The following is a 24,785-nucleotide window of genomic DNA, read 5'->3' as shown; positions in this document are numbered from 1 at the left end:
CTGTCACAGTAACCTTACTTCAAATGTAGTTGTCATTCAGAAGCTGCATAATGGAGAGACACTTTCTCTGCTGCTTCCCGCCTCTGGGCCATCTCCCTCCTCCCTGCCACAGTCCCACGAAACATCCCCAAGAGACGAGCAGTCAGGTTGGCTCCTTTCTAGCAGCTCTAGCAAAGAAAGGACCAAGAATAGGCCAGCCAAGGCTCTCAGACCAGAATTACAACTCAGGGGTGTCTGAGGGAGACTAGAAAAGGCAAAGGGGCCCTGAAACGGCCCACTGGAAACATGAAATAGCTCTGTGGTGGTTTTCCCCGTGAAACCATTTCTGCTGTCTTCTTGGGACCAAACAGCTTTCAAAGGGGATGAATGTCTGGGTCAAAAGCAGCCATGGTATCATCTGGAAGCTAGTTAGAAATGCAAATCCCCAGAACTACTGAGTCAAATTTGCATTTTAACAAGATTCCAAGTGAAATTCCTATGCACATTAAAGCTCTGATCTAGAAGAGGAGTTGGCCAAATCTCCTGGTTTTGTAAAAAAAAAAAAAAAAAAAGATAAAAAGTTATATTAGATCAGATCACAGCTATGCCCACTAGTTGGTGGCTGTTTTCCTGCTACCATGGGCATAGCTAAGTAGATGGGATGTGTGACCCACAATGCCTAAAATATTCACTATAAAAAATAAAAAATATATATACATCCCTCTTTTAGTTCCTCACAGGGCTCTGGCCTTAGTCACAAGAAGCACGGCTGCCCAAAGCAAAATCTAGTTCCTCTGTGTCTCAGCAACACTGAAATATGAGTTACATTTTTATGTTTAATTACCATGCTCTACAGACACCCCTGGCAAATCTAGAACTATCGTTCATGCCGAATACAGATGCTAGGGGGTGGCCGCGGGTTCTGAGAGCCTATGTACTCTCCTGCCAGAATCATTTTCCTAAAGCTGAGCTCTGTTCTGTCACTCCACCTCAAAAGCCTTCAAAGGGCCCCTACTGCTTTACAAAGGCCCTTCCCACCCCCTTGTGTTCTACCTTTTCAGGCTCAGGGCCCCTCGCTGCTCCTGCTTCAGTCACCCACAAGGCCCCATACCTAAACCACCACCTACACCTGCCTCTGCATCTTTTCTTAGAATACTTCTTTTCACATATCCACGTACCTCCTGAAGGCCCATCTCAAACAGTGCTTTCCTCAGAAAATTCCTGATTCCCCAACTGCAAATCACAGGCCTCCTCCTCCGTTCACTCGTCACAAAAAATGCACCACTGCCTCCCCAAGACACTCCCCACTTTCTGCGTCCTGGTATGATTATTTGTGCACATGTCATTTCTTCTACTTTTAGCATTCTCAACAGTGCCTTGGATATTTCACTCAGGGAATAACGAATGGTGCAAAAAATATATATACTCACATCCCCTCGTTTCAGATCACGAAATAAACCACCTCTAGCTCTTACAGACAGGCAGTCACCTGCAACGGAACCTGCACCATGTTACCTTTCTGGGTTAGCCGTGTAGACATGACTTGCAGAACTATCTTCCTGTGGCTTCCAGAGATGATAACCCCCACCCCGTGTCACGTGGTTGAAAGAACTAAATGGGATGACCCAGGTGAAAAGTGCCCAGCACAGTTACGGCCCATGAAAGATGCATTTCCTTCTACATCTGTCCCTTCCTCGGGAGGAAGGCACCCTGACTGAGTCTGTTTGCCCCACGTGGCCAACTGAATGAAGCTCTGCTCACTCCCCAGCCCTGGAATAACAAACCATTCATAGTCCTCGCGGGTACAGGAGCAGTTGGACACCACCACCGGCCGGTCAAAGTCTTCTCCATTAAAACAGGTGGCATGGGGCGTCCTCCGTTTGAAAACGGTCTTGTGTCCCAGCAAGCACTCATTCCCCCGCTCATCAGAGGGGGACCAGAGCTTGTAGTCATTCTCTGTGCAGGGAACCCCTGAGGAGAAAGAAATGAGGCAGGACACGTGATAGGCAGGTCTACTGATAGGCAGGTCTACGTGGGCCTCCCATCCCACCCACCCCTCCCAGCCCAGCCCCCCCCCCACGCTATCCATCCTGTTGCTGCCAACCAAGGGCACAGACCTATTATAACCAGAGGTCGCCCTGGGGCTGTGAGCTCCAGGCTCTGGGGCTGGGCACACCACTGCACATGAAAACGACAGCCCCTGAAACACATGTGAGAAGGTGGGAAGGAGCAAGCCATCTTCCAGCCCTGTCCAAACTTCTGAATTATTTTAGAAGAGTCAACTGTTCCCTTTAGAACTAGGTAACCAGAGGGGTTTCTCTCCTAGGGAAATGGATAGATAACATCTTTCAGGAGAATTGTTCCCTGCCTGCTTCCTAGGGAAGGGAGGACACGTCTGGTAGTTGGCCAAGGGCAGCAGAATTCACCGTCGTGACTCGGAAAGTACAAGGTCTTCCCGAAAGGAGGCTGAGAAAGCCTAAGAGAACCTGGGTACTTCACTCAATCAACCCACATTCATTCAAAGTTTAAGGAGAGTAGTGTCTACAGGAATGCCAAAGTAAACCGTGTCTAGATTGGTACTTTGCATCTTTTTTAATATGTGTGTCTACAGTCAGTTTATACTGACTGGAGCTAATGAACAACATCAACTCAATTCCATTTAAATCAGCAAATACTTCTCACGCTCTTACTGACTATTTGACTATCAGGCTGTCCAGTGGGTAGAGTATAAATACTCACAAGATACATTCTTGATTTCAAGGACCTTATTGATCCAGTAGATGGGAGATGACACACGCACACACATGTTTATAACTAAAGGCAGAGCATGGCCAGTGTTTACACCCCAGCACAGAGAAGAGGGGAGATGTCTCCTGGTTGGGATGTTGGCAGCATCTACACTAGATACGAGTGGAGGTAGAACACGTGGTGATGAGAGAGCACCCGGGGCATTCCGGACAACTGACATAATGCCAGCCAAGGCAGAGAAGTAGGAAAGGGGCGTTTCACTTCTCTCTGCTTGCTTACTAGTCCTGCACCTCGTCTAGTAGATTTGGATGCTCCTAGATGGCTTGGAGAGGAGTCTGCGTCACTTGGCCATGTGGCCTTACACATAGGAGGCACTTGCTGAATTTGTCAACTTGGAACTGCTGATTTGAAAGAATGTTTGTCACTCATTCATTGACATGTTCAACAGACATACATTTAAACCAGTGACTGCACAAGGAACTAAGGATACAAAGACTAGAGCAGAGTCTCATTAAGAAAAATTGCCTGAGTAAACTTTCATTTACCCCCCTGGGTCTCGTGCTAACTTACTCTATGTGCCAGATCCCCGAGGGGTCACAAACTCTGCTGACTGCATAATATTAATGCTGGAGCTTTGCACCTAACAGGAGGTCCATAAATATTTACGGGAAGGGGCTGAGGAGGCAGCAGCTTACCCAAGGCATCCGTGGCGTTGACCTGGAGGATCAGCCAGCTGTGGACATCCTCTTTGTTTGAGCCAAAGATGGTGAAGACAGTGCTCTTCTCCCCAGGTTCTGTGAGAAGACCATACACAAACACCGGCTTCTCGGAGAAGATGAATGTTTTCCAGGTCTCCCCTTCATTGGTGCTGTATCTGCCCAAACGCAAGTCAGAGCATCCTTGCAGTTAAAATCTCTAGGACAAGGGCTTGGTTTCCAAATAACATTCACCAGTAAAAGGAACCAGGCCTCTTTGGAGAAATGGCTGATCCTGGGCTAAAACAAGGGAAGTTTAAGATGGTACCAAAAAGCAAGGAAGTGCTCAGACACTAACGCAGTCATCTCAAAAGGACAGGGGAGCCAGCTAGATGGAGCTCCAACTGGACAAATTAAGGAAAATTCAAACATAAGAAAAAAAGGATTGTAAAAGATTTTCATTGGTTGAAAATGGGGCAGGCATGGGTCTCTAACAATACTTAAAGAGAGGGAGAGAAAAGGAGGAAAGGGAAAATGTTTTTTCTTATGTTAGAAAGCCACTTAATAAAGATGAAAATAATCACAGAATGAGAAAAATCACCATTTTGTAAACCCCACTGTAATGACTGAATCAGACATAGATCATCATTGGATAATAAAACCAATGGGTGAAAGATTTGAGGGGACAAAGATGTTCACATGGTCTAAAAATATCAATCCTCAGACTTCACTAAATACTACCTGAAGCAAGGAGTGCATTTTTATACTAGGAAGAAGATCTGAGAGTCACGACCTTAACCAAATTTAGCATCACCCATAGTTGCACAACCTGATATTATGTCCCTCTTGAATAAACCATTGAGAATAACACATCATCAATGTAATATTTTATACAATTGGACAAATCCAGAATGTGTGACATACTGCATGACAACTGGTCTGGAGTCTTCGAAAAAGTCAAGACCATGAAAAACACACAAAAAAAGGCAAAAGGATTGTTAGAGATTTAAAAAGACTAAAGAGGTGTAATATTCAAACACAATGGGTAACTGAATCCTGGACAGGGAGGAAGGAAGGAGGTATAAGTAATATGGGACATTTCTCATTTATATGAGAAAATATAAATATACTCTATAAATAATATCGATGAGTGCACGCTAATTTTCTTAGAAGTGATAATGGCATTGTGACTATGCAGGAGAACTGCCTTATTCACAGGGATTTATGTTTAAGTATTTAGCTGTAAAGGACATGATATCTGCAATTTTCTTTCAAATGATTCAAGAGGAAAAAAGTTAGATAGATTTGATTAAATAGAGGTAAAGAAAACTGGCAAAATGTTAACAGCTGGTGACTCTAGGTGAAGGTTACATGGGAGTTTTTTCTATAATACTTCCAGCTTTTCTTTGGTCTTAAAAATTACTTAAAGAGTAAAGACTTGGAGAAAAAAAGATAACCAATATTTGCATGTCCTGAAGAAAGTCTCCAAGGTCTGCTGTTTCAGAACAAGAAAGCAAACCATTGAAAAAATAAGCAACATTAAAACAATTGTATTAATTTAAAATTGTCTGTGTTTAAAAGAAGAAAACCTGCCCAATACTTGTTTCATCACCCAGTGAGCTGGCAAGGTGCTTAGCATGAAAAACAACTCAATTCAAGCTTTCTTTAAGATCACAGAGGTATCAGCTATCTCTTAAATCTTTATTATAAATAAAACTTCCTTTTTTTTCCTCCTTTCCCATGTTTTTGAGATTTGTTTTACTCTCTAGAATTCTAATACTTGACATAAATCTTTTTACAACATCACTCAATCCAGACACTTCCTCTCATATTGAGATTACTAAAATCAATACTTCTGCAAGAAGGCTATGCGTTAAAGCAAGTAGTAGGGTTACTAATCAACACAATGAATGGCAATGGAAGGCTAAGTAATCTCTACAGATCTTCAAAAGAAGGAAAATTCTCATCTGGCTGATATGCTTGGGTTTCAGCTAGTTCTGAAGCAGACTAGGGATAAATTAACACATTCAATCACCTCCTTGTACTAGGTGATGAGCGAAGGGCTTAGAATCTCTTTTAGAGCAAAATGATCCAGTAGAATTGGCCTACTAATCCGACATGATGGTAGCTGCCCATTGGCTCTGAGATAATTCTGGAAATCCATTTACTGCACATGGCCTAGTTATATCAATGTAAGAGCTCTCCCAATTCAAGATAATCCCAAGAAATGAATCATTCCAAGGCTGTGCTTGACCATGCAGCTGTTTGCTAGTCTTGTTAATGTATTATTATCTCATAATACATTAATTGTATTAATTGTTAATGTATTATTATCTCATAATACATTAACAAGACTAGCAAACAGCTGCATGGTCAAGCACAGCCTTCTATCTGAGAATAAACTGCTCAATTAGAAAACACTGATTTTTCAGAATTTCGGGGAAAGGATGGTCACATTTCCAATTGCAGCAGTTAAGAGAATATCTATCCTGGACCTAATACTGACCTGGACCTGGACCTAATACTGAAGGAGAACGTATATTAGTGAAGAGATGGTGACAAGAACACTGCAGGAAAACAAATCAAGTTATCTTGCATTACTAATAGTCATGAAAAAAGATGTAGGACCTAGATCTTAGAAAAGGAGAATTCAAATGTTCAGGTTAAAAAAAAATTATAATCCCATAGCCAAAAACCCCCAAGAGGAATGGAAAAGTCACAAAATATAACTACAGATATATTTATTAGTGGAAGAGGAAGTAGATACCCACCTCTCAACGTGTGACCACAAAAAAAGATCCCTGATGAGCTTAGATTTTTTTAAAGAACGTGTTCAAGGTGGCAAGAGACTCACACAACCAAGGGCCAAAAAATAAAAGAACAGCAGTAATCTGTAATAGTGTCTAGATAACTCAAATCCAAAATGAGCCAAGGATTATGCTTCGGTTTACCAAAATAATTGGTAGATTGGTGGTTTGGTAAAATGGTGAGTTGGTTAGGTAGTAAGCTCTTTAGAAAGGAAGAGGATCACTGTTCTAATGGCCAATGGTAGAATAGTAAGAGATGACAGATAAAAAGGCAGAACTATTCAATTTCTATTCTGCTTTTATCTTTATAAAGGAGAATGATCTCCAAACTGGACAAGGCAGGAAAAAATGGAGAAGTTAAAAGGAAAATGAGAACAAAACAAAATATATTGTAGAGAATTAAAAGACTTAAACTTTTAATAGCTAAGTCCATTTTAATAATCTCTAAAAGATGCACATAGAAGAGAGAAAGAAGGAAAAATTGCTCTATTTCCCTAAACAGGACAAGGTTTATTAAACAGCTGATTTGAGAACACTTAGGAAAGAAAAGAAGTCAAGACTGGGAACCAGCATGATTTCATATACAAGTCACAAGAAACTAATCTCATTGCTTTTTCTCATGGCAATTATTGATTTAAAGAAGAGGAAATGATATAGAACATTCTTTCATTAAAATCTTCATGGACCACACAGTTTGATAAAATTTACTGCCAGTGAAAAAAACAAATCCCAAATGTGCTGATACATGGTTTCATCTCAATCCAAAATGAGACCTCACATTGGTGTATGCTCTGGATAACGATATGGAAGGTGACACTACCAAATTTGTAAAGGGAACAAGGATAATTTACAGGGAATACAGTAAGTGCCAAAAACAAGATTCAAAACGCTTTCATTACACCAAAACAATATGCAAAATTGAGAATAAAAGTGAAGTTCTACACTTACTTTCAAAAACCTAGCTGCTCAAATGTAGGAAGGGGAAATTTAGTTTTTCAATAAAAAGAAGTCTCTGGGTTTTTAGTTAAATTGAACTTAGCCTACTGATATATATTACAACATGGATAAATTTCAAAATTATCATGCTGAGCAAAAGAAGCTAAATACAAAACTTACCAATGGTATGATTCCATATATATGAAATTCTAGAATAGGTAACACCAACCTATGATGAGAAAATAAAAACAGACCAGCAGTTCCCTTGTGTTTCCTTGGGGTGTGGGGCAGTAGCATTGACTGGGGAGGGGCATTTCATGGGGTGATGGAAATCTCTACATCTTGACATGCATCCTTCAGCACAGATTAAATTACATGTCTAAGATCGGAGCATCTCATGGTAAGTAAGTGATACCTCAATTAAAAACAAAATAGTGGGTGTCACCAGTTTGAGGTCATTGCCAAAAAATGTAAATGCAATCTTAGGTTTTTATTAACAGAAATAGAGTCTCCAGAATCAGGTAGGTATTAATCCCAGTGTCCTCTGCATCTTTCAGGCCATTTTGGTCAGATCCAGGATCCACAGCTTGAGCCACTAACACTTAAGAACCTCGACAGTGGAGATTCTGGGACCTAAGGCACATAATTGTTCAAGCAAAGACTGGATGGTCACCTGTCACAGCTGGCACAGAGAAAATTCTTGCAAGGGGTGGTGGAAGGCTGAACTAGTTGATTCCTGCTGGATATCTTCTCTGAACATACTAGAGCCCCTTTTCTATGAGTTGGATAATCATCATCCCCAGCCACCCTAAGTCTAGTCATAGAGCCAGTCCTGCAGATTATGTTCTCAAACTCATCCCAGCATTATCTTCCAAGTTATTGTCTATCGAGTTCCCTGTCTCCAGTTTTGCTCCTCTTAGATTCATCTTCCCCATCTTGCCAGAGCCATCTTTCTATAATGTAAATCTAACCATTTTATTCCCCTATTTAAAACCCTCTCATTTAGGAAGCAAAGTTTAACCTCTTTTGTAGGATGTGTAAGGTCTTCTAGAACATGTCCCTACCTGCTTACCTACCTTAAGTCTCATTTCTCAAGACTCCCCACCTTGCAATTTGTATTCTGTTGGTCCTGAAGGGCAGCACATTCCATGTCCACTCACAACGCCCACTTCACTCAAGCTCCTTCTAACCCGGGAATGCCATCCCAGCCTTGTGCTTTATCCTCTTGGTCTCTGCTCAGGCTTCACTCCTCCCAGAAGCCTTTGCCGGACCCCACAGCACCTGTGCTTGCCTCGATCACAGGCCTGGTTATACATAAATCAGCTGTTCCGTGAGGGACTTCTGCCAAGACTGCCATTCATCAGAAACAAGAAGGGTCTTAGACCCTCCTCCATTCCTGGCTCCGGAACCTCTCCTGACACACGAGAGAGGCTTGAAAATTCTTGATGAACGAAGTTACATGAATTACATTATATTTTCTTTTTCACCTGGTCTCTGGGTTTCTTAACAGTTAAAACGTATGACATGAACACCTGCCCCTCTATACCTAAAGGGGCAGAAGCAACCACCTGGGGGGTTAGGATGAAGTGGGGAGGTGCTCTCTGCAACTGCTCCAGTAAGTTTCATTACCGGCATTAAGGGCTGCTGTCAAATGAATAGCCTCACTGCTGCCTCCCATATTCTAGAACTGAGGGGCTGCTTCCAGAACTCAGGTCCAGAAAAGGCAGCTGTTCTGCGGGATCTTTTCAGGAGTAGCAGAGAGAACCCCTACAAAACCTGAAATCTCCTTAGAGGAAAGATGCTTTGGGACAAATCCAAAGTAACATCGGTAACTACAATAACATCATTATACTGACAGGTAAACTGCCAAGAAGAAATGGAAATTGATCTCATCTCTCAAGATCATGCCGACAAACTTGTGATTGGGTCTCTTTTTGGTGAGAATGCAAAAACACAACAGCCCTGTCTCTGAAGAACACTGATTAGACACACAAAAAGGAAACTGCTCCTATGTGTCCCCTGAGCAGATTCACAGTTACGGCGTGCTGAACCAATAATAAATGACTCCCAGCACAGGCTCTTATTTACTCCTTTCAGACGTGTAGACACAACAAAACAAAGCGTTCCCCTGCTTTCTCTCAATTTCAATTAACAATAAAAAAGGTAACCATCTCAGTGGAGAATCAAGGCAGAAGCTGAAACAAGTAACTGTCAACGCTTAGTTATCTGTGCTACTTAGCAACAGAAAGACATGAATAATTAAAAAAAGAACACAACCAAAACAAAAAACAAAACACGAAACAAACACTAACTCTCACTTTCAGCAATGTTCCAACCTCTTTCCCCTCTAAACCTCTTTTCGGAGTCACTGATGTTAACGCGACTGGACTATTCTCCCTAAGGATAGGTAAGAAACGGGTCAGAAAGCTCTTTGGAAACAAGCCCTTCACCTGGCCACACCCAGCCCTGCCCCTCTCTCCAGCTGTCCCAGACACATCACAGAGACCTCGGGCAGCTCCTCCACCTCTGCTCCCTCAGTTTCCAGGTTCCCCAAGGTCCGGCAGAGGTCTGTGTCACGGACCTGAAATGACTGCTAACAGCATCGTGCTCTGCTTCCAGCTCAGGCCCTAGCCTGATGGCAAATTGCATTGTTTGTTCATATGAAAACTGGGGAGGAGCACAAACCCCTTCATGTTTGTGCTCCAGGCGCTGTCATTTCCACGGACACTCTGGGAGTGGTCACCATGGGAGCTGTGCAACTGGCAGCACCAGATCAGTAAACGAATAAGCCATCTCAGAAGACCAAGTGTTTGTGACCTACCTATTGATCGATCAAATATTTACCGTGTGCCTGCCAGCCCGGGTAGAAGAGAAATAAATACTTGCCTACGACAGAGACCTCACTAATGAGTTGAGGAATTCAGGCATAAAATGGAAAGGTAACTAACAGCAGGAATCAGTATATGATCAATGAAAGATTAGTGGAACAGCCAATAAACACCGTGAGACTTGAGGAGAGAGGAATCCGCAATCTGGCAGGCCAGGCCAAGAGGAGCCTGAAGCCACAGACCCGGAAACGGAAATCCAGGTTGGCCAACAGCAGCTCCCAGACACACTTGGGAGCAGAGTAAACTGGAATTGTGGTTGGAGGAGATGAACTAATTGAACTTCAATATCATTTCCTGCTGCTCTTTGGATGAAGTTGCTAGCACACAGGACAGGTCAAAAGCAAGCCACAGGAGAAGCAGAAACCTCCGTGAGCAACACACCGCATAAGTGCCAGGTGGTGAGGCAGATTTAGGCCAAGCTCCGGCTGACATTTGGGACACATGCACCTGTCAACAGGAGGCCTGAACATATTTTTACATTTGCAAATGTAAATGTAAGTACAATTATTTGAACGATACAGACAAACAGCTTGATATGACCTATACAAACAGAGGAATGTGGTAGAATCTGAAATCCCCAAAGTTTACAACCCCTAAGTTACTTTTAAATGCCTGTGGAGGGCAACATGATTTTTTGGCACTTTCTTTTCCCCCTTCATGTTTTGCTCCAGCTAGTACAGCAATGACGCTGTGTTCTCTGAGCACATATGCACCGACAGATGGTGTAAGAGGACTAGAATCACACTAACTACTTCAAAGAAGAGTGGAATGCAAATTTAACCTGAGAAAAGTTAAACGAGGAAAATCGAGAATTGACTCTAAAACCTGAATGCAGTACAAATAATGACATGTATTCTTAGGAAGCCAAACTATGTCTCCTATATATGTTTCCCACATAGTCCTTGTCCCAGAACATTGGAACTGTTTATTCATCTCTCTTATGACTACACTGCGGAATCCTGAAGGAATCTTCAGATATACAGTACCTGGAACGCATGACTGCTTGCTGAATGTGTAAGATGGAATTAAAAAGTTAGTGGATAAATCAATCACAGCGTAGGTGTGAGCGGCACTGAGTTTTGTGACTGCTCCAAATATGGACACAGCATGTTCCACTCAAACAGGGCCATTTCTGACTCCCAGTGCCACTTAGAACAGAGAACAGCCAGGTAAACGCCAAGCATTAGTCCTTTGCTTCTCTCTCCTTCTCTGAAGACAGGCTGTTCAGCACATGTCAAATTAACCACAGAGGAAAAGCCAGCTGCGACCATTGCCTCTTCCAAACCACCCAGTTCTCCCTTGCTGCTGGGCTAGTTTCTAAAAGGAGCAAGGGAAGGGAATGCTTCTCTCCTTGCATGAAACAAAATGATTACAGCAGCCCTCTCCACCTCCTGTAGTAATCCATCCAGCAGGTTCAGCTCAAAAAGCAGGGAGAAGTGGGGCCACTCTGCTGTGACATAACGTCAACCACTCAGTAACTCAGATAAAAGCTATCAAGGTACTAGCACTGATGACACCAGGACTTACGGAGGTAGAAGTTACACAGCTCTTAGCATGTTTGCTCAGCAGAGCAGTACCCTGACCTGAGCGCCAGGCCTGCCTCTGTCACTAACAAATGGGCCACCTAGGGCAAGCTACCTCCCCTGCCTGAGCCTCAATTTTCTCATCTGTAATATGGAGCTGTTAACCCCAAATGTCCCTTGCAGCTATAATTCTCTACGAGAACCCCCAAAACAATATATCACAGGAAAAGTCAATTGGATATCCAATGTTAAATTTCTTTAACTTGATGACTGTACTTAATGTGGATACTTAAGTAAATATCCTTCTTCTTAGAAAGTATGCACTAACTGTTAGATGGCAGAGGAGCATGCTGCATGCAATCTACTCTCAAATGTTCAGAAGACAGATAGATGGACAGACAGTTATAGGTGAGAGATAGAGAGAGATGATAGATAGGTGATAGATACATATATACATACACATATATATAGAGAGAGAATAATAAATATGGCAAAACAGGCAACATATTACAAGTTGGTAAATCTGGATATCTGGGTGGTGGGGGATATGGGAGTTGTCTATATTATTTTTATATTATGTTTGCAACTTTTTTGTAAGTTTGAAATTAGTTCAAAATAAAAATTTAAAAAAATCTATTGGATATCAAGTTCCAGTCCTTCTGGTGGCCCTCTTGTGCATAAATCTCTATGCATATCAGTCACCCCAGCACAAAGCAAAGAAATTAAAGAGTCTCTAGTTAATTTTTTATTCATTATTAATTATTTTTGAAATCAGCACAATTCATTCATTCATTTGATCCTCCTAAGAGGCCTTTGAGAGAGAAACAGCAGGCTAGTATTTCCATTTTATAGATGAGGGAAGTTTAAGTTACTTTCCCTGAGTTGCACATTATGTTAATAACAGGGACAGGAATTAAAACCTAGTGTTGAGAGAGACAGCCCATGTATAATTACAGCCTTAAATTTCTGGAAAACAGACTAAGGTTAAAAGAGACCCTTACTTACTTCAGCTCGTTGGTTTCCATGCCCTGGGCTATCGCCACAATGATGCCGCCATGATCTCCCCAGGTATAGTAGTGAGGTCCAGGAAGTGCCTGAAGGGGAAACCAGAGGTGAGGCCACGGCTGCGGAGGTTGGCAGGTGGAAACCCCATGCGCTCACACACCTGTGCACACACGCACACACACGTACACGGCACCAAAGCCTACCACTTGAATAGTTTTTCAGTTTACACAGCACATTCACATTCATTTTCCTATCTGTTACACACAATCCTGGGATAGAGGGAACAAGTTCTCTCATCCCCATTTTTTTTCCAAATGGAGAAACGAGGATTCAGGTTAAAGGGCCAGACCATAAAGAGCTGAGACAGGATTCAACCCACGCCTCTGATTCTCACCAACCAGGGATTAAAAACTAAGAGTTCGGTTCTCCTATGGCAATGCAAACCTACTAGAGTCCATCATTCCTGCTGACTGAACTAAAAACCCTGGACAAATACAAAAAACAAACAAAATCAAACAAAACCAAACAAAACCCAGCTACCTGAGGCTGCTGAAAAGTAAGTAGAAGAGGCAGATTATGGAGGGAATTCAAAATCCAGAGAAACTGCCCACACAGGTGTCGACTTCATGGTATGGGGCAGGAAAAAATATTTGAAGAAGTAATGGCTGAAATTAACCCAAATTTGGTAAAAGAGATATGTTTATAGATTCAAAAACACCAGCGAACCCAGACAGGATAAACTTAAAGAAAATCACAGTAGACATATGATAAAAAAACTGCTGAAAAAGTCAAGGAAAAAAACTCATGAAAGCATTTATAACATAAGGATGGGGGATGTGGGTAGAAGAGGGACTTATATGGCTGCAAAGTTTCTAAGTTTTTAGGAAGTAGTGCAATATTAAATCAAAGAAGATTGTGAGAGATTATATCTTAATCCCTAGAGCAACCATTAGAAAACAATACAGGAGGCGGGGCAAGATGGCACACTGGTGAGCTGTATGTTTTAGTTACTCCTCCAGGAAGGTAGGTAGAAAGCCAGGAACTGCGTGGACTGGACACCACAGAGCAATCTGACTTTGGGCATACTTCATACAACACTCATGAAAACGTGGAACTGCTGAGATCAGCGAAATCTGTAAGTTTTTGCGGCCAGGGGACCCGCGCCCCTCCCTGCCAGGCTCAGTCCCGTGGGAGGAGGGGCTGTCAGCTCTGGGAAGGAGAAGGGAAAACTGCAGTGGCAGCCCTTATCGGAAACTCATTCTAGTGATCCAAACTCCAACCATAGATAGACTGAGACCAGACACCAGAGAATCTGAGAGCAGCCAGCCCAGCAGAGAGGACACAGGCATAGAAAAAAAACAAAACGAAAAACTCTAAAATAAAAGCGGAGGATTTTTGGAGTTCTGGTGAACATAGAAAGGGGAAGGGCAGAGCTAAGGCCCTGAGGCGCATATGCAAATCCCAAAGAAAAGCTGATCTCTCTGCCCTGTGGACCTTTCCTTAATGGCCCTGGTTGCTTTGTCTCTTAGCATTTCAATAACCCATTAGATCTCTGAGGAGGGCCCTTTTTTTTAATCCTTTTTTCTTTTTCTAAAACAATTACTCTAAGAAGCCCAATACAGAAAGCTTCAAAGACTTTTAATTTGGGCAGGTCAGGTCAAGAGCAAAACTAAGAGAGCTCTGAGACAAAAGGCAATAACCCAGTGGCTGAGAAAATTCACTAAACACCACAACTTCCCAAGAAAAGGGGGGTGTCCGCTCACAGCCATCATCCTGGTGGACAGGAAACACTCCTGCCCATCACCAGCCCCATAGCCCAGAACTGCCCCAGACAACCCAGTGTGACGGAAGTGCTTCAAATAACAGGCACACACCACAAAACTGGGCGTGGACATTAGCCTTCCCTGCAACCTTAGCTGATTGTCCCAGAGTTGGGAAGGTAGAGCAGTGTGAATTAACAAAGCCCCATTCAGCCATCATTTCAGCAGACTGGGAGCCTCCCTACACAGCCCAGCAGCCCAGAACTGCCCTGGGGGGACGGCACTCACCTGTGACATAGCACAGTCATCCCTCAACAGAGGACCCGGGGTGCACGGCCTGGAAGAGGGGCCCACTTGCAAGTCTCAGGAGCCATACGCCAATACCAAGGACTTGTGGGTCAGCGGCAGAGACAAACTGTGGCAGGACTGAACTGAAGGATTAGACTATTGCAGCAGCTTTAAAACTCTAGGATCACCAGGGAGATTGGATTGTTAGAGCCACCCCCCCCTTCCTGACTGCCCAGAAACACGCCCCACATACAGGGCGGGCAACACCAACTACACACGCAAGCTTGGTACACCAATTGGACCCCACAAGACTCACTCCCCCACTCACCAAAAAGGCTAAGCAGGGGAGAACTGGCTTGTGGAGAACAGGTGGCTCGTGGACGCCACCTGCTGGTTAGTTAGAGAAACTGTACTCCACGAAGCTGTAGATCTGATAAATTAGAGATAAGGACTTCAATTGGTCTACAAACCCTAAAAGAACCCTATCAAGTTCAGCAAATGCCACGAGGCCAAAAACAACAGAAAATTATAAAGCATATGAAAAAACCAGACGATATGGATAACCCAAGCCCAAGCACCCAAATCAAAAGACCAGAAGAGACACAGCACCTAGAGCAGCTACTCAATGAACTAAAGATGAACAATGAGACCATAGTATGGGATACAAAGGAAATCAAGAAGACCCTAGAAGAGCATAAAGAAGACATTGCAAGACTAAATAAAAAAATAGATGATCTTATGGAAATTAAAGAAACTGTTGACCAAATTAAAAAGATTCTGGACACTCATAGTACAAGACTAGAGGAAGTTGAACAACGAATCAGTGACCTGGAAGATGACAGAATGGAAAATGAAAGCATAAAAGAAAGAATGGGGAAAAAATTGAAAAAATCGAAACGGACCTCAGGGATATGATAGATAATATGAAACGTCCAAATATAAGACTCATTGGTGTCCCAGAAGGGGAAGAAAAGGGTAAAGGTCTACGAAGAGTATTCAAAGAAATTGTTGGGGAAAACTTCCCAAATCTTCTAAACAACATAAATACACAAATCATAAATGCTCAGCGAACTCCAAATAGAATAAATCCAAATAAACCCACTCCGAGACATATACTGATCACACTGTCAAACACAGAAGAGAAGGAGCAAGTTCTGAAAGCAGCAAGAGAAAAGCAATTCACCACATACAAAGGAAACAGCATAAGACTAAGTAGTGACTACTCAGCAGCCACCATGGAGGCAAGAAGGCAGTGGCACGATATATTTAAAATTCTGAGTGACAAAAATTTCCAGCCAAGAATACTTTATCCAGCAAAGCTCTCCTTCAAATTTGAGAGAGAGCCTAAATTTTTCACAGACAAACAAATGCTGAGAGAATTTGCTAACAAAAGACCTGCCCTACTGGAGATACTCAAGGGAGCCCTACAGACAGAGAAACAAAGAAAGGACAGAGAGACTTGCAGAAAGGTTCAGTACTAAAGAGATTCGGTATGGGTACAATAAAGGATATTAATAGACAGAGGGGAAAAATATGACAAACATAAACCAAAGGATAAGATGGCTGATTCAAGAAATGCCTTCACGGTTATAACGTTGAATGTAAATGGATTAAACTCCCCAATTAAAAGATATAGATTCGCAGAATGGATCAAAAAAAATGAACCATCAATATGTTGCATACAAGAGACTCATCTTAGACACAGGGACACAAAGAAACTGAAAGTGAAAGGATGGAAAAAAATATTTCATGCAAGCTACAGCCAAAAGAAAGCAGGTGTAGCAATATTAATCTCAGATAAAACAGACTTCAAATGCAGGGATGTTTTGAGAGACAAAGAAGGCCACTACATACTAATAGAAGGGGCAATTCAACAAGAAGAAATAACAATCGTAAATCTCTACGCACCCAACCAAGGTGCCACAAAATACACGAGAGAAACACTGGCAAAACTAAAGGAAGTAATTGATGTTTCCACAATAATTGTGGAAGACTTCAACACATCACTCTCTCCTATAGATAGATCAACCAGACAGAAGACCAATAAGGAAACTGAAAACCTAAACAATCTGATAAATGAATTAGATTTAACAGACATATTCAGGACATTACATCCCAAATCACCAGGATACACATACTTTTCTAGTGCTCACGGAACTTTCTCCAGAATAGATCATATGCTGGGACATAAAACAAGCCTCAATAAATTTAAAAAGATTGAAATTATGCAAAGAACATTCTCTGACCACAATGGAATACAATTAGAAGTCAATAACCATCAGAGACTTTGAAAATTCACAAATACCTGGAGGTTAAACAACACACTCCTAAACAATCAGTGGGTTAAAGAAGAAATAGCAAGAGAAATTGCTAAATATATAGAGACGAATGAAAATGAGAACACAACATACCAAAACCTGTGGGATGCAGCAAAAGCAGTGCTAAGGGGGAAATTTATAGCACTAAACGCATATATTAAAAAGGAAGAAAGAGCCAAAATCAAACAACTAATGGATCAACTGAAGAAGCTAGAAAATGAACAGCAAACCAATCCTAAACCAAGTACAAGAAAAGAAATAACAAGGATTAAAGCAGAAATAAATGGCATAGAGAACAAAAAAACAAGAGAGGATAAATATCACCAAAAGTTGGTTCTTTGAGAAGATCAACAAGATTGACAAGTCTAGCTAGACTGACAAAATCAAAAAGAGAGAAGACCCATATAAACAAAATAATAAATGAAAAAGGTGACGTAACTGCAGATCCTGAAGAAATTAAAAAAATTATAAGAGGATATTATGAACAACTGTATGGCAACAAACTGGATAATGTAGAAGAAATGGACAATTTCCTGGAAACATATCAACAACCTACACTGACCAGAGAAGAAACAGAAGACCTCAACCAACCCATCACAAGCAAAGAGATCCAATCAGTCATCAAAAATCTTCCCACAAATAAATGGCCAGGGCCAGATGGCTTCACAGGGGAATTCTACCAAACTTTCCAGAAAGAACTGACACCAATCTTACTCAAACTCTTTCAAAACATTGAAGAAAATGGAACACTACCTAACTCATTTTGTGAAGCTAACATAAATCTAATACCAAAACCAGGCAAAGATGCTACAAAAAAGGAAAACTACCGGCCAATCTCCCTAATGAATATAGATGCAAAAATCCTCAACAAAATACTTGCAAATCGAATCCAAAGACACATTAAAAAAATCATACACCATGACCAAGTGGGGTTCATTCCAGGCATGCAAGGATGGTTCAACATAAGAAAATCAATCAATGTATTACAACACATTAACAAGTCAAAAGGGAAAAACCAATTGATCATCTCAATAGATGCTGAAAAAGCATTAGACAAAATCCAACATCCGTTTTTGATAAAAACACTTCAAAAGGCAGGAATTGAAGGAAACTTCCTCAACATGATAAAGAGCATATATGAAAAACCCACAGCCAGCATAGTACTCAATGGTGAGAGACTGAAAGCCTTCCCTCTAAGATCAGGAACAAGACCAGGATGCCCGCTGTCACCACTGTTATTCAACATAGTGCTGGAAGTGCTAGCCAGGGCAATCCGGCAAGACAAAGAAATAAAAGGCATCCAAATTGCAAAAGAAGAAGTAAAACTGTCATTGTTTGCAGATGATATGATCTTATATCTAGAAAACCCTGAGAAATCGACGATACAGCTACTAGAGCTAATAAACAAATTTAGCAAAGTAGCGGGATACAAGGTTAATGCACATAAGTCAGTAATGTTTCTATATGCTAGAAATGAACAAACTGAAGAGACACTCAAGAAAAAGATACCATTTTCAATAGCAACTAAAAAAATCAAGTACCTAGGAATAAACTTAACCAAAGATGTAAAAGACCTATACAAAGAAAACTACATAACTCTACTAAAAGAAATAGAAGGGGACCTTAAAAGATGGAAAAATATTCCATGTTCATGGATAGGAAGGCTAAATGTCATTAAGATGTCAATTCTACCCAAACTCATCTACAGATTCAATGCAATCCCAATCAAAATTCCAACAACCTACTTTGCAGACTTGGAAAAGCTAGTTATCAAATTTATTTGGAAAGGGAAGATGCCTCGAATTGCTAAAGACACTCTAAAAAAGAAAAACGAAGTGGGAGGACTTACACTCCCTGACTTTGAAGCTTATTATAAAGCCACAGTTGCCAAAACAGCATGGTACTGGCACAAAGATAGACATATAGATCAATGGAATCGAACTGAGAATTCAGAGATAGACCCTCAGATCTATGGCCGACTGATCTTTGATAAGGCCCCCAAAGTCACTGAACTGAGTCATAATGGTCTTTTCAACAAATGGGGCTGGGAGAGTTGGATATCCATATCCAAAAGAATGAAAGAGGACCCCTACCTCACCCCCTACACAGAAATTAACTCAAAATGGACCAAAGATCTCAATATAAAAGAAAGTACCATAAAACTCCTAGAAGATAACGTAGGAAAACATCTTCAAGACCTTGTATTAGGCGGCCACTTCCTAGACTTTACACCCAAAGCACAAGCAACAAAAGAGAAAATAGATAAATGGGAACTCCTCAAGCTTAGAAGTTTCTGCACCTCAAAGGAATTTCTCAAAAAGGTAAAGAGGCAGCCAACTCAATGGGAAAAAATTTTTGGAAACCATGTATCTGACAAAAGACTGATATCTTGCATATACAAAGAAATCCTACAACTCAATGACAATAGTACAGACAGCCCAATTATAAAATGGGCAAAAGATATGAAAAGACAGTTCTCTGAAGAGGAAATACAAATGGCCAAGAAACACATGAAAAAATGTTCAGCTTCACTAGCTATTAGAGAGATGCAAATTAAGACCACAATGAGATACCATCTAACATCGGTTAGAATGGCTGCCATTAAACAAACAGGAAACTACAAATGCTGGAGGGGATGTGGAGAAATTGGAACTCTTATTCATTGTTGGTGGGCCTGTATAATTGTTCAGCCACTCTGGAAGTCAGTCTGGCAGTTCCTTAGAAAACTAGATATAGAGTTACCATTCGATCCAGTGATTGCACTTCTCGGTATATACCCGGAAGATCGGAAAGCAGTGACACGAACAGATATCTGCACGCTAATGTTCATAGCAGCATTATTCACAATTGCCAAGAGATGGAAACAACCCAAATGTCCTTCAACAGATGAGTGGATAAATACAATGTGGTATATACACACGATGGAATACTACGCAGCAGTAAGAAGGAACGATCTCGTGAAACATATGACAACATGGATGAACCTTGAAGACATAATGCTGAGCGAAATAAGCCAGGCACAAAAAGAGAAATATTATATGCTACCACTACTGTGAACTTTGAAAAATGTAAAACAAATGGTTTATAATGTAGAATGTAGGGGAACTAGCAATAGAGAGCAATTAAGGAAGGGGGAACAATAATCCAAGAAGAACAGATAAGCTATTTAACGTTCTGGGGATGCCAGGAATGACTATGGTCTGTTAATTTCTGATGGATATAGTAGGAACAAGCTCACAGAAATGCTGCTATATTATGTAACTTTCTTGGGGTAAAGTAGGAACATGGTGGAAGTTAAGCAGTTATCTTAGGTTAGTTGTCTTTTTCTTACTCCCTTGTTATGGTCTCTTTGAAATGTTCTTTTATTGTATGTTTGTTTTCTTTTTAACTTTTTTTTCATACAGTTGATTTAAAAAAGAAGGGAAAGTTAAAAAAAAAAAAAAAGAAAAACAAGGAAAAAAAAAAAGATGCAGTGCCCCCTTGAGGAGCCTGTGGAGAATGCAGGGGTATTCGCCTACCCCACCTCCATGGTTGCTAACATGACCACAGACATAGGGGACTCGTGGTTTGATGGGTTGAGCCCTCTACCATAAGTTTTACCCTTGGGAAGACAGTTGCTGCAAAGGAGAGGCTAGGCCTCCCTATGGCTGTGCCTAAGAGCCTCCTCCCGAATGCCTCTTTGTTGCTCAGATGTGGCCCTCTCTCTAGCTAAGCCAACTTGAAAGGTGAAATCACTGCCCTCCCCCCTACGTGGGATCAGACACCCAGGGAAGTGAATCTCCCTGGCAACGTGGAATATGACTCCCGGGGAGGAATGTAGACCCGGCATCGTGGGACGGAGAACATCTTCTTGACCAAAAGGGGGATGTGAAAGGAAATGAAATAAACTTCAGTGGCAGAGAGATTCCAAAAGGAGCTGAGAGGTCACTCTGGTGGGCACTCTTATGCACACTTTAGACAACCCTTTTTAGGTTCCAAAGAATTGGGGTAGCTGGTGGTGGATACCTGAAACTATCAAACTACAACCCAGAACCCATGAATCTCAAAGACAGTTGTATAAAAATGTAGCTTATGAGGGGTGACAATGGGATTGGGAAAGCCATAAGGACCACACTCCACTTTGTCTAGTTTATGGATGGATGAGTAGAAAAATAGGGGAAGGAAACAAACAGACAAAGGTACCCAGTGTTCTTTTTTACTTCAATTGCTCTTTTTCACTCTAATTATTATTCTTGTTATTTTTGTGTGTGTGCTAATGAAGGTGTCAGGGATTGATTTAGGTGATGAATGTACAACTATGTAATGGTACTGTAAACAATCGAAAGTACGATTTGTTTTGTATGACTGCGTGGTATATGAATATATCTCAATAAAATGAAGATTAAAAAAAATAATAATAAATAAATGCTCTTGAATTGCAAAAAAAAAAAAAGAAAATAATACAAAAAGATACAATAAAAAGATAAATAAAAAGAGAATACTAAAATGTATCCAAATAATACAAAAAGAGACAGGAAAAGAGGAACAGAGGAATAACAAAAATAGAAGAGATAAAAAAGAAGACAAATAATAAAATGTTGGTACTAAATCTAACCATTATCAGTAATTATATTAAATGTTAATGGTCTAAACATTTCAATTAAAAAGCAGAGCTTGACAGATGGAGAAAAAAAAGCAAGACCATATTTACGCTATCTAAAAGAAAAACACTTTAAATATAAAGATACAGATCGGTTGAAAGTAAATGGATGGGAAAATACACACTATGCAAACAGTAAGTATAAGAAGTTGGAATGACTATTTTAATATCAGATAAAATACTTCAAAAAAACAGTATTATCCTAAAGAAGGACATTACATGATAAATGATAAGAGAGTTTATCAGAAAGAGATAATTATAAATGTACATATACCTCGTAACAGAGCCTCAAAATACATAAAACAAAAATTGACAAAATTTAAAGGAAAAATAGATAATCCATAATTTTACCACCCTCAGCAGTTTAGAGAACTAGACATACACAAAAATCAGTAAAAACATGGAAGATTTGAACAACACTAACAACTACCCTCATATAACATCTACAGAACACTACCTATTACAACTGCATAAATCACATTCCTTTCTAGTACACATGATACATTCACCAAAATAGATCATATGTTGGATCACAATACAAGTCCCAATAAATTTAAAAAGACTGAAGTCATACAAGGAATATTCTCTTACTATAAGAGAAATAAATTAGAAATCAATAATCATATCTATGAAAACTCTGAAAATAAAGTTTTCAAAATAATTTATCAGAAACAAAAATCAAAAGGGACATTATATGTATAATCAAAAGAGTAATAAAAATGTTCTCAAATTAGATAGTGATGATGGTCACACAACTTTTAATATACTAAAAATCACTGAACTGTATGCTTTAAGACAGTGAAGTTCATAGTGTAAAAATTGTATCCTAATATAGAAAGAAAGACATTAAATATATTCTGAACTGAATGACAACAAAATACAACATAGCTACATTTGTAGCACATTGCTAAAGCAGAACTTACAGGAAAACTTACACCTTTAAATTCTTATATTAGAAAGATCTAAAATCAATGTCCTGGGATTCCACCTTAAGAAATGACAATAAGAAGAGTAAAGGAAAATCTATGTAAATAGAAGTAAAAATAATAATTAAGAGCAGAAATCAATGACAAAGAAAACAGACAGAAAATAGAGAAAATTAACAAAATCAAAAGTGGGTTCTTTGGAAAGATCAACAATATGGACAAACTACTAATAAAACTAATCAGGAAAAAAAAGAGAAAACACAAATCATCAATATCAGGAATGAAAAGAGGTTATCATGACACATCCAAAAGACATTAAAAATATAATAAGAAAACGCCATTGAATAACTTTAGGCCAAAAAATTCATCAACTTATAGAAAAGGACAAATTTCTTGAAATACACAAATCACCAAAATTAACACAAGAAGCAGAAAATCTGAATAGTCCTTTACCAGCCTGAGAAAATGAATTTACCAAAAACATTCTCAAGAAGAAAACTCCACGTTCAGACAGCTTCCCTGGTGAATTATACAAACTTGGTCAGAAAACACAGAAGAGGGATCACGGCTCAACTTCTGTTCTAAGTCTAATACCAAAACTTGACAAAGGCACTAAAAAAAAGGAAATTACAGACAAATATCTCTTGTGACTAATGTAAAAATCCTTAACAAAATATCATCAAATCAAATTCAACCATATATAAAAAGGATAATACATCATGACCCAGTAGGGTTTATTCTAGTAATTCAAGGTTGGTTGAATATCCAAAATCAATTAATATAATACACCATATGAGCAGAACAATAAAGAAAATCCACATCACCATTTTAAGAAATGTAGAAATAGCATTTCACAAAATTCAACACTTCATAATCATGATTAAAAGCTCTCAGCAAACTTGGAATAACAGGGTATTTCCCCACATTGGTAAAATGCAAATATGAAAAATCTACAGCCGACATCATACTTAATGGTGAAAGGCTGAATTGATTTCCCCTGAGGTAAGGAAGGAGGCAAAGATGCCCACCTTTGCCCCTTCTAGGCTCACTGTATAGAGTTCTTAGCCATTGTTAACAAGAGGGAAAAAGGAAGGAAAGAAGAGAGGAAGGAGGAGAGGGGAGGAATGGGAAGGGGAAAATTGGAATCTCCATCAATAGGTGAATGGATAAACAAACGGTGATATATCCCTACAGTGGAAACTAATCAGCAATAAAAAGGAATGAACCACTGATCCATGGAACAATGTGGATGAATATCACCATTACTGAGATGACAGAAGCCAGCACAAAGACCACTGCCAAGAGGCGGAAGCAACCTGTCATCAACAGATAAACGGCTAAACAAAATGTGGTATGTGCATACAACAGAATATTATTCAGCATAAAAAGGAATGAAGTTCTGATGCATGCTACGACATGGATGAACCTTGAAGACATCACGTTAAGTGAAATAAGCATGACACAAAAGGATAAATATTGCATAATCTCACATATTTGAAATATCTAGAATATGCAAATTCATGGCCTAGAAACTAGAACACAGGTTATCAGGGGCCAGGGTTGGGGTGGGGAATGAGTTAATGCTTAGTTGGTAGGGAGTTTCTGTTTGGGGTGATGGAAAAGTTTTGGTAATGGATGGGGGTGACGTGGCACAAGATTGTGAAAGTAATTAACATGACTAAATCGTATATATGAAAGTGGAAAAAATGGGAAATTTTAGGCTGCATATATACTCCCAGAATAAAAGTTAAAAAAAAAAAATAGAGTTGTTCAACAGAGTGAACCTTACTGTCACACGTGGACTATAGTTAATAGTATAATTATAATAAAATTGTTTCATCAGTTGTAACAAACATAACCACACTATTGCAAAATGTTTAATGATAGGGAAAACTGGGGGGGGGGGGGGGGCACGTGGTGCTGAATGGGAACTCTCTGCACTTGCTACATGATTTCCCCATAAACTTACAACTGTTCTAAAAAAATAAATAAAATTTTAAAAAGAGTCCATTTACATAAAACCATAGAAGATGCTAAACTAATAATCTATAGTGATCGAAGCAAACAGGAATAAGGGTGGATAACAAGGGGCACAAGAAACTTTGGGGAGTAATGGGAAGGTTTATCTTGATGCCGTGATGGTTTCATGGGTGTATAATATGCCAATTATGATCAGATGGCTCACTCTAAATAAGTGCAGTTCACTCTACCTCCATTATACCTCAATAAGTCAAGGGGGAAAAAGCACAAAAAAAAGGAACTCTAAGGACCAG

At 40.1% G+C, this 24,785-nt stretch overlaps 1 protein-coding gene across 2 annotated transcripts in view; it reads right to left on the bottom strand.

The window, feature by feature from the left end:
- Positions 1–24,785, bottom strand: part of SORL1 (sortilin related receptor 1) — a 170,602-nt gene that overhangs the window by 84,366 nt on the left and 61,451 nt on the right. For both annotated transcript variants that reach the window (XM_037841759.1, XM_037841758.1), the window contains exons 12-14: positions 12,582–12,670; positions 3,423–3,601; positions 1,764–1,950 (exon numbers count right to left, since the gene is read on the bottom strand). In XM_037841759.1, the coding sequence (XP_037697687.1) occupies positions 1,764–1,950; positions 3,423–3,601; positions 12,582–12,670 (455 nt within the window). The remainder of the gene's footprint in view (positions 1–1,763; positions 1,951–3,422; positions 3,602–12,581; positions 12,671–24,785) is intronic.

This window comes from Choloepus didactylus, chromosome 6, assembly GCF_015220235.1.
Source record: "Choloepus didactylus isolate mChoDid1 chromosome 6, mChoDid1.pri, whole genome shotgun sequence".
NCBI lineage: Eukaryota > Metazoa > Chordata > Mammalia > Pilosa > Megalonychidae > Choloepus > Choloepus didactylus.
The sequence above is the reverse complement of the archived record's forward strand: the minus strand, read 5'-3'. Positions and strand labels throughout refer to the sequence as shown.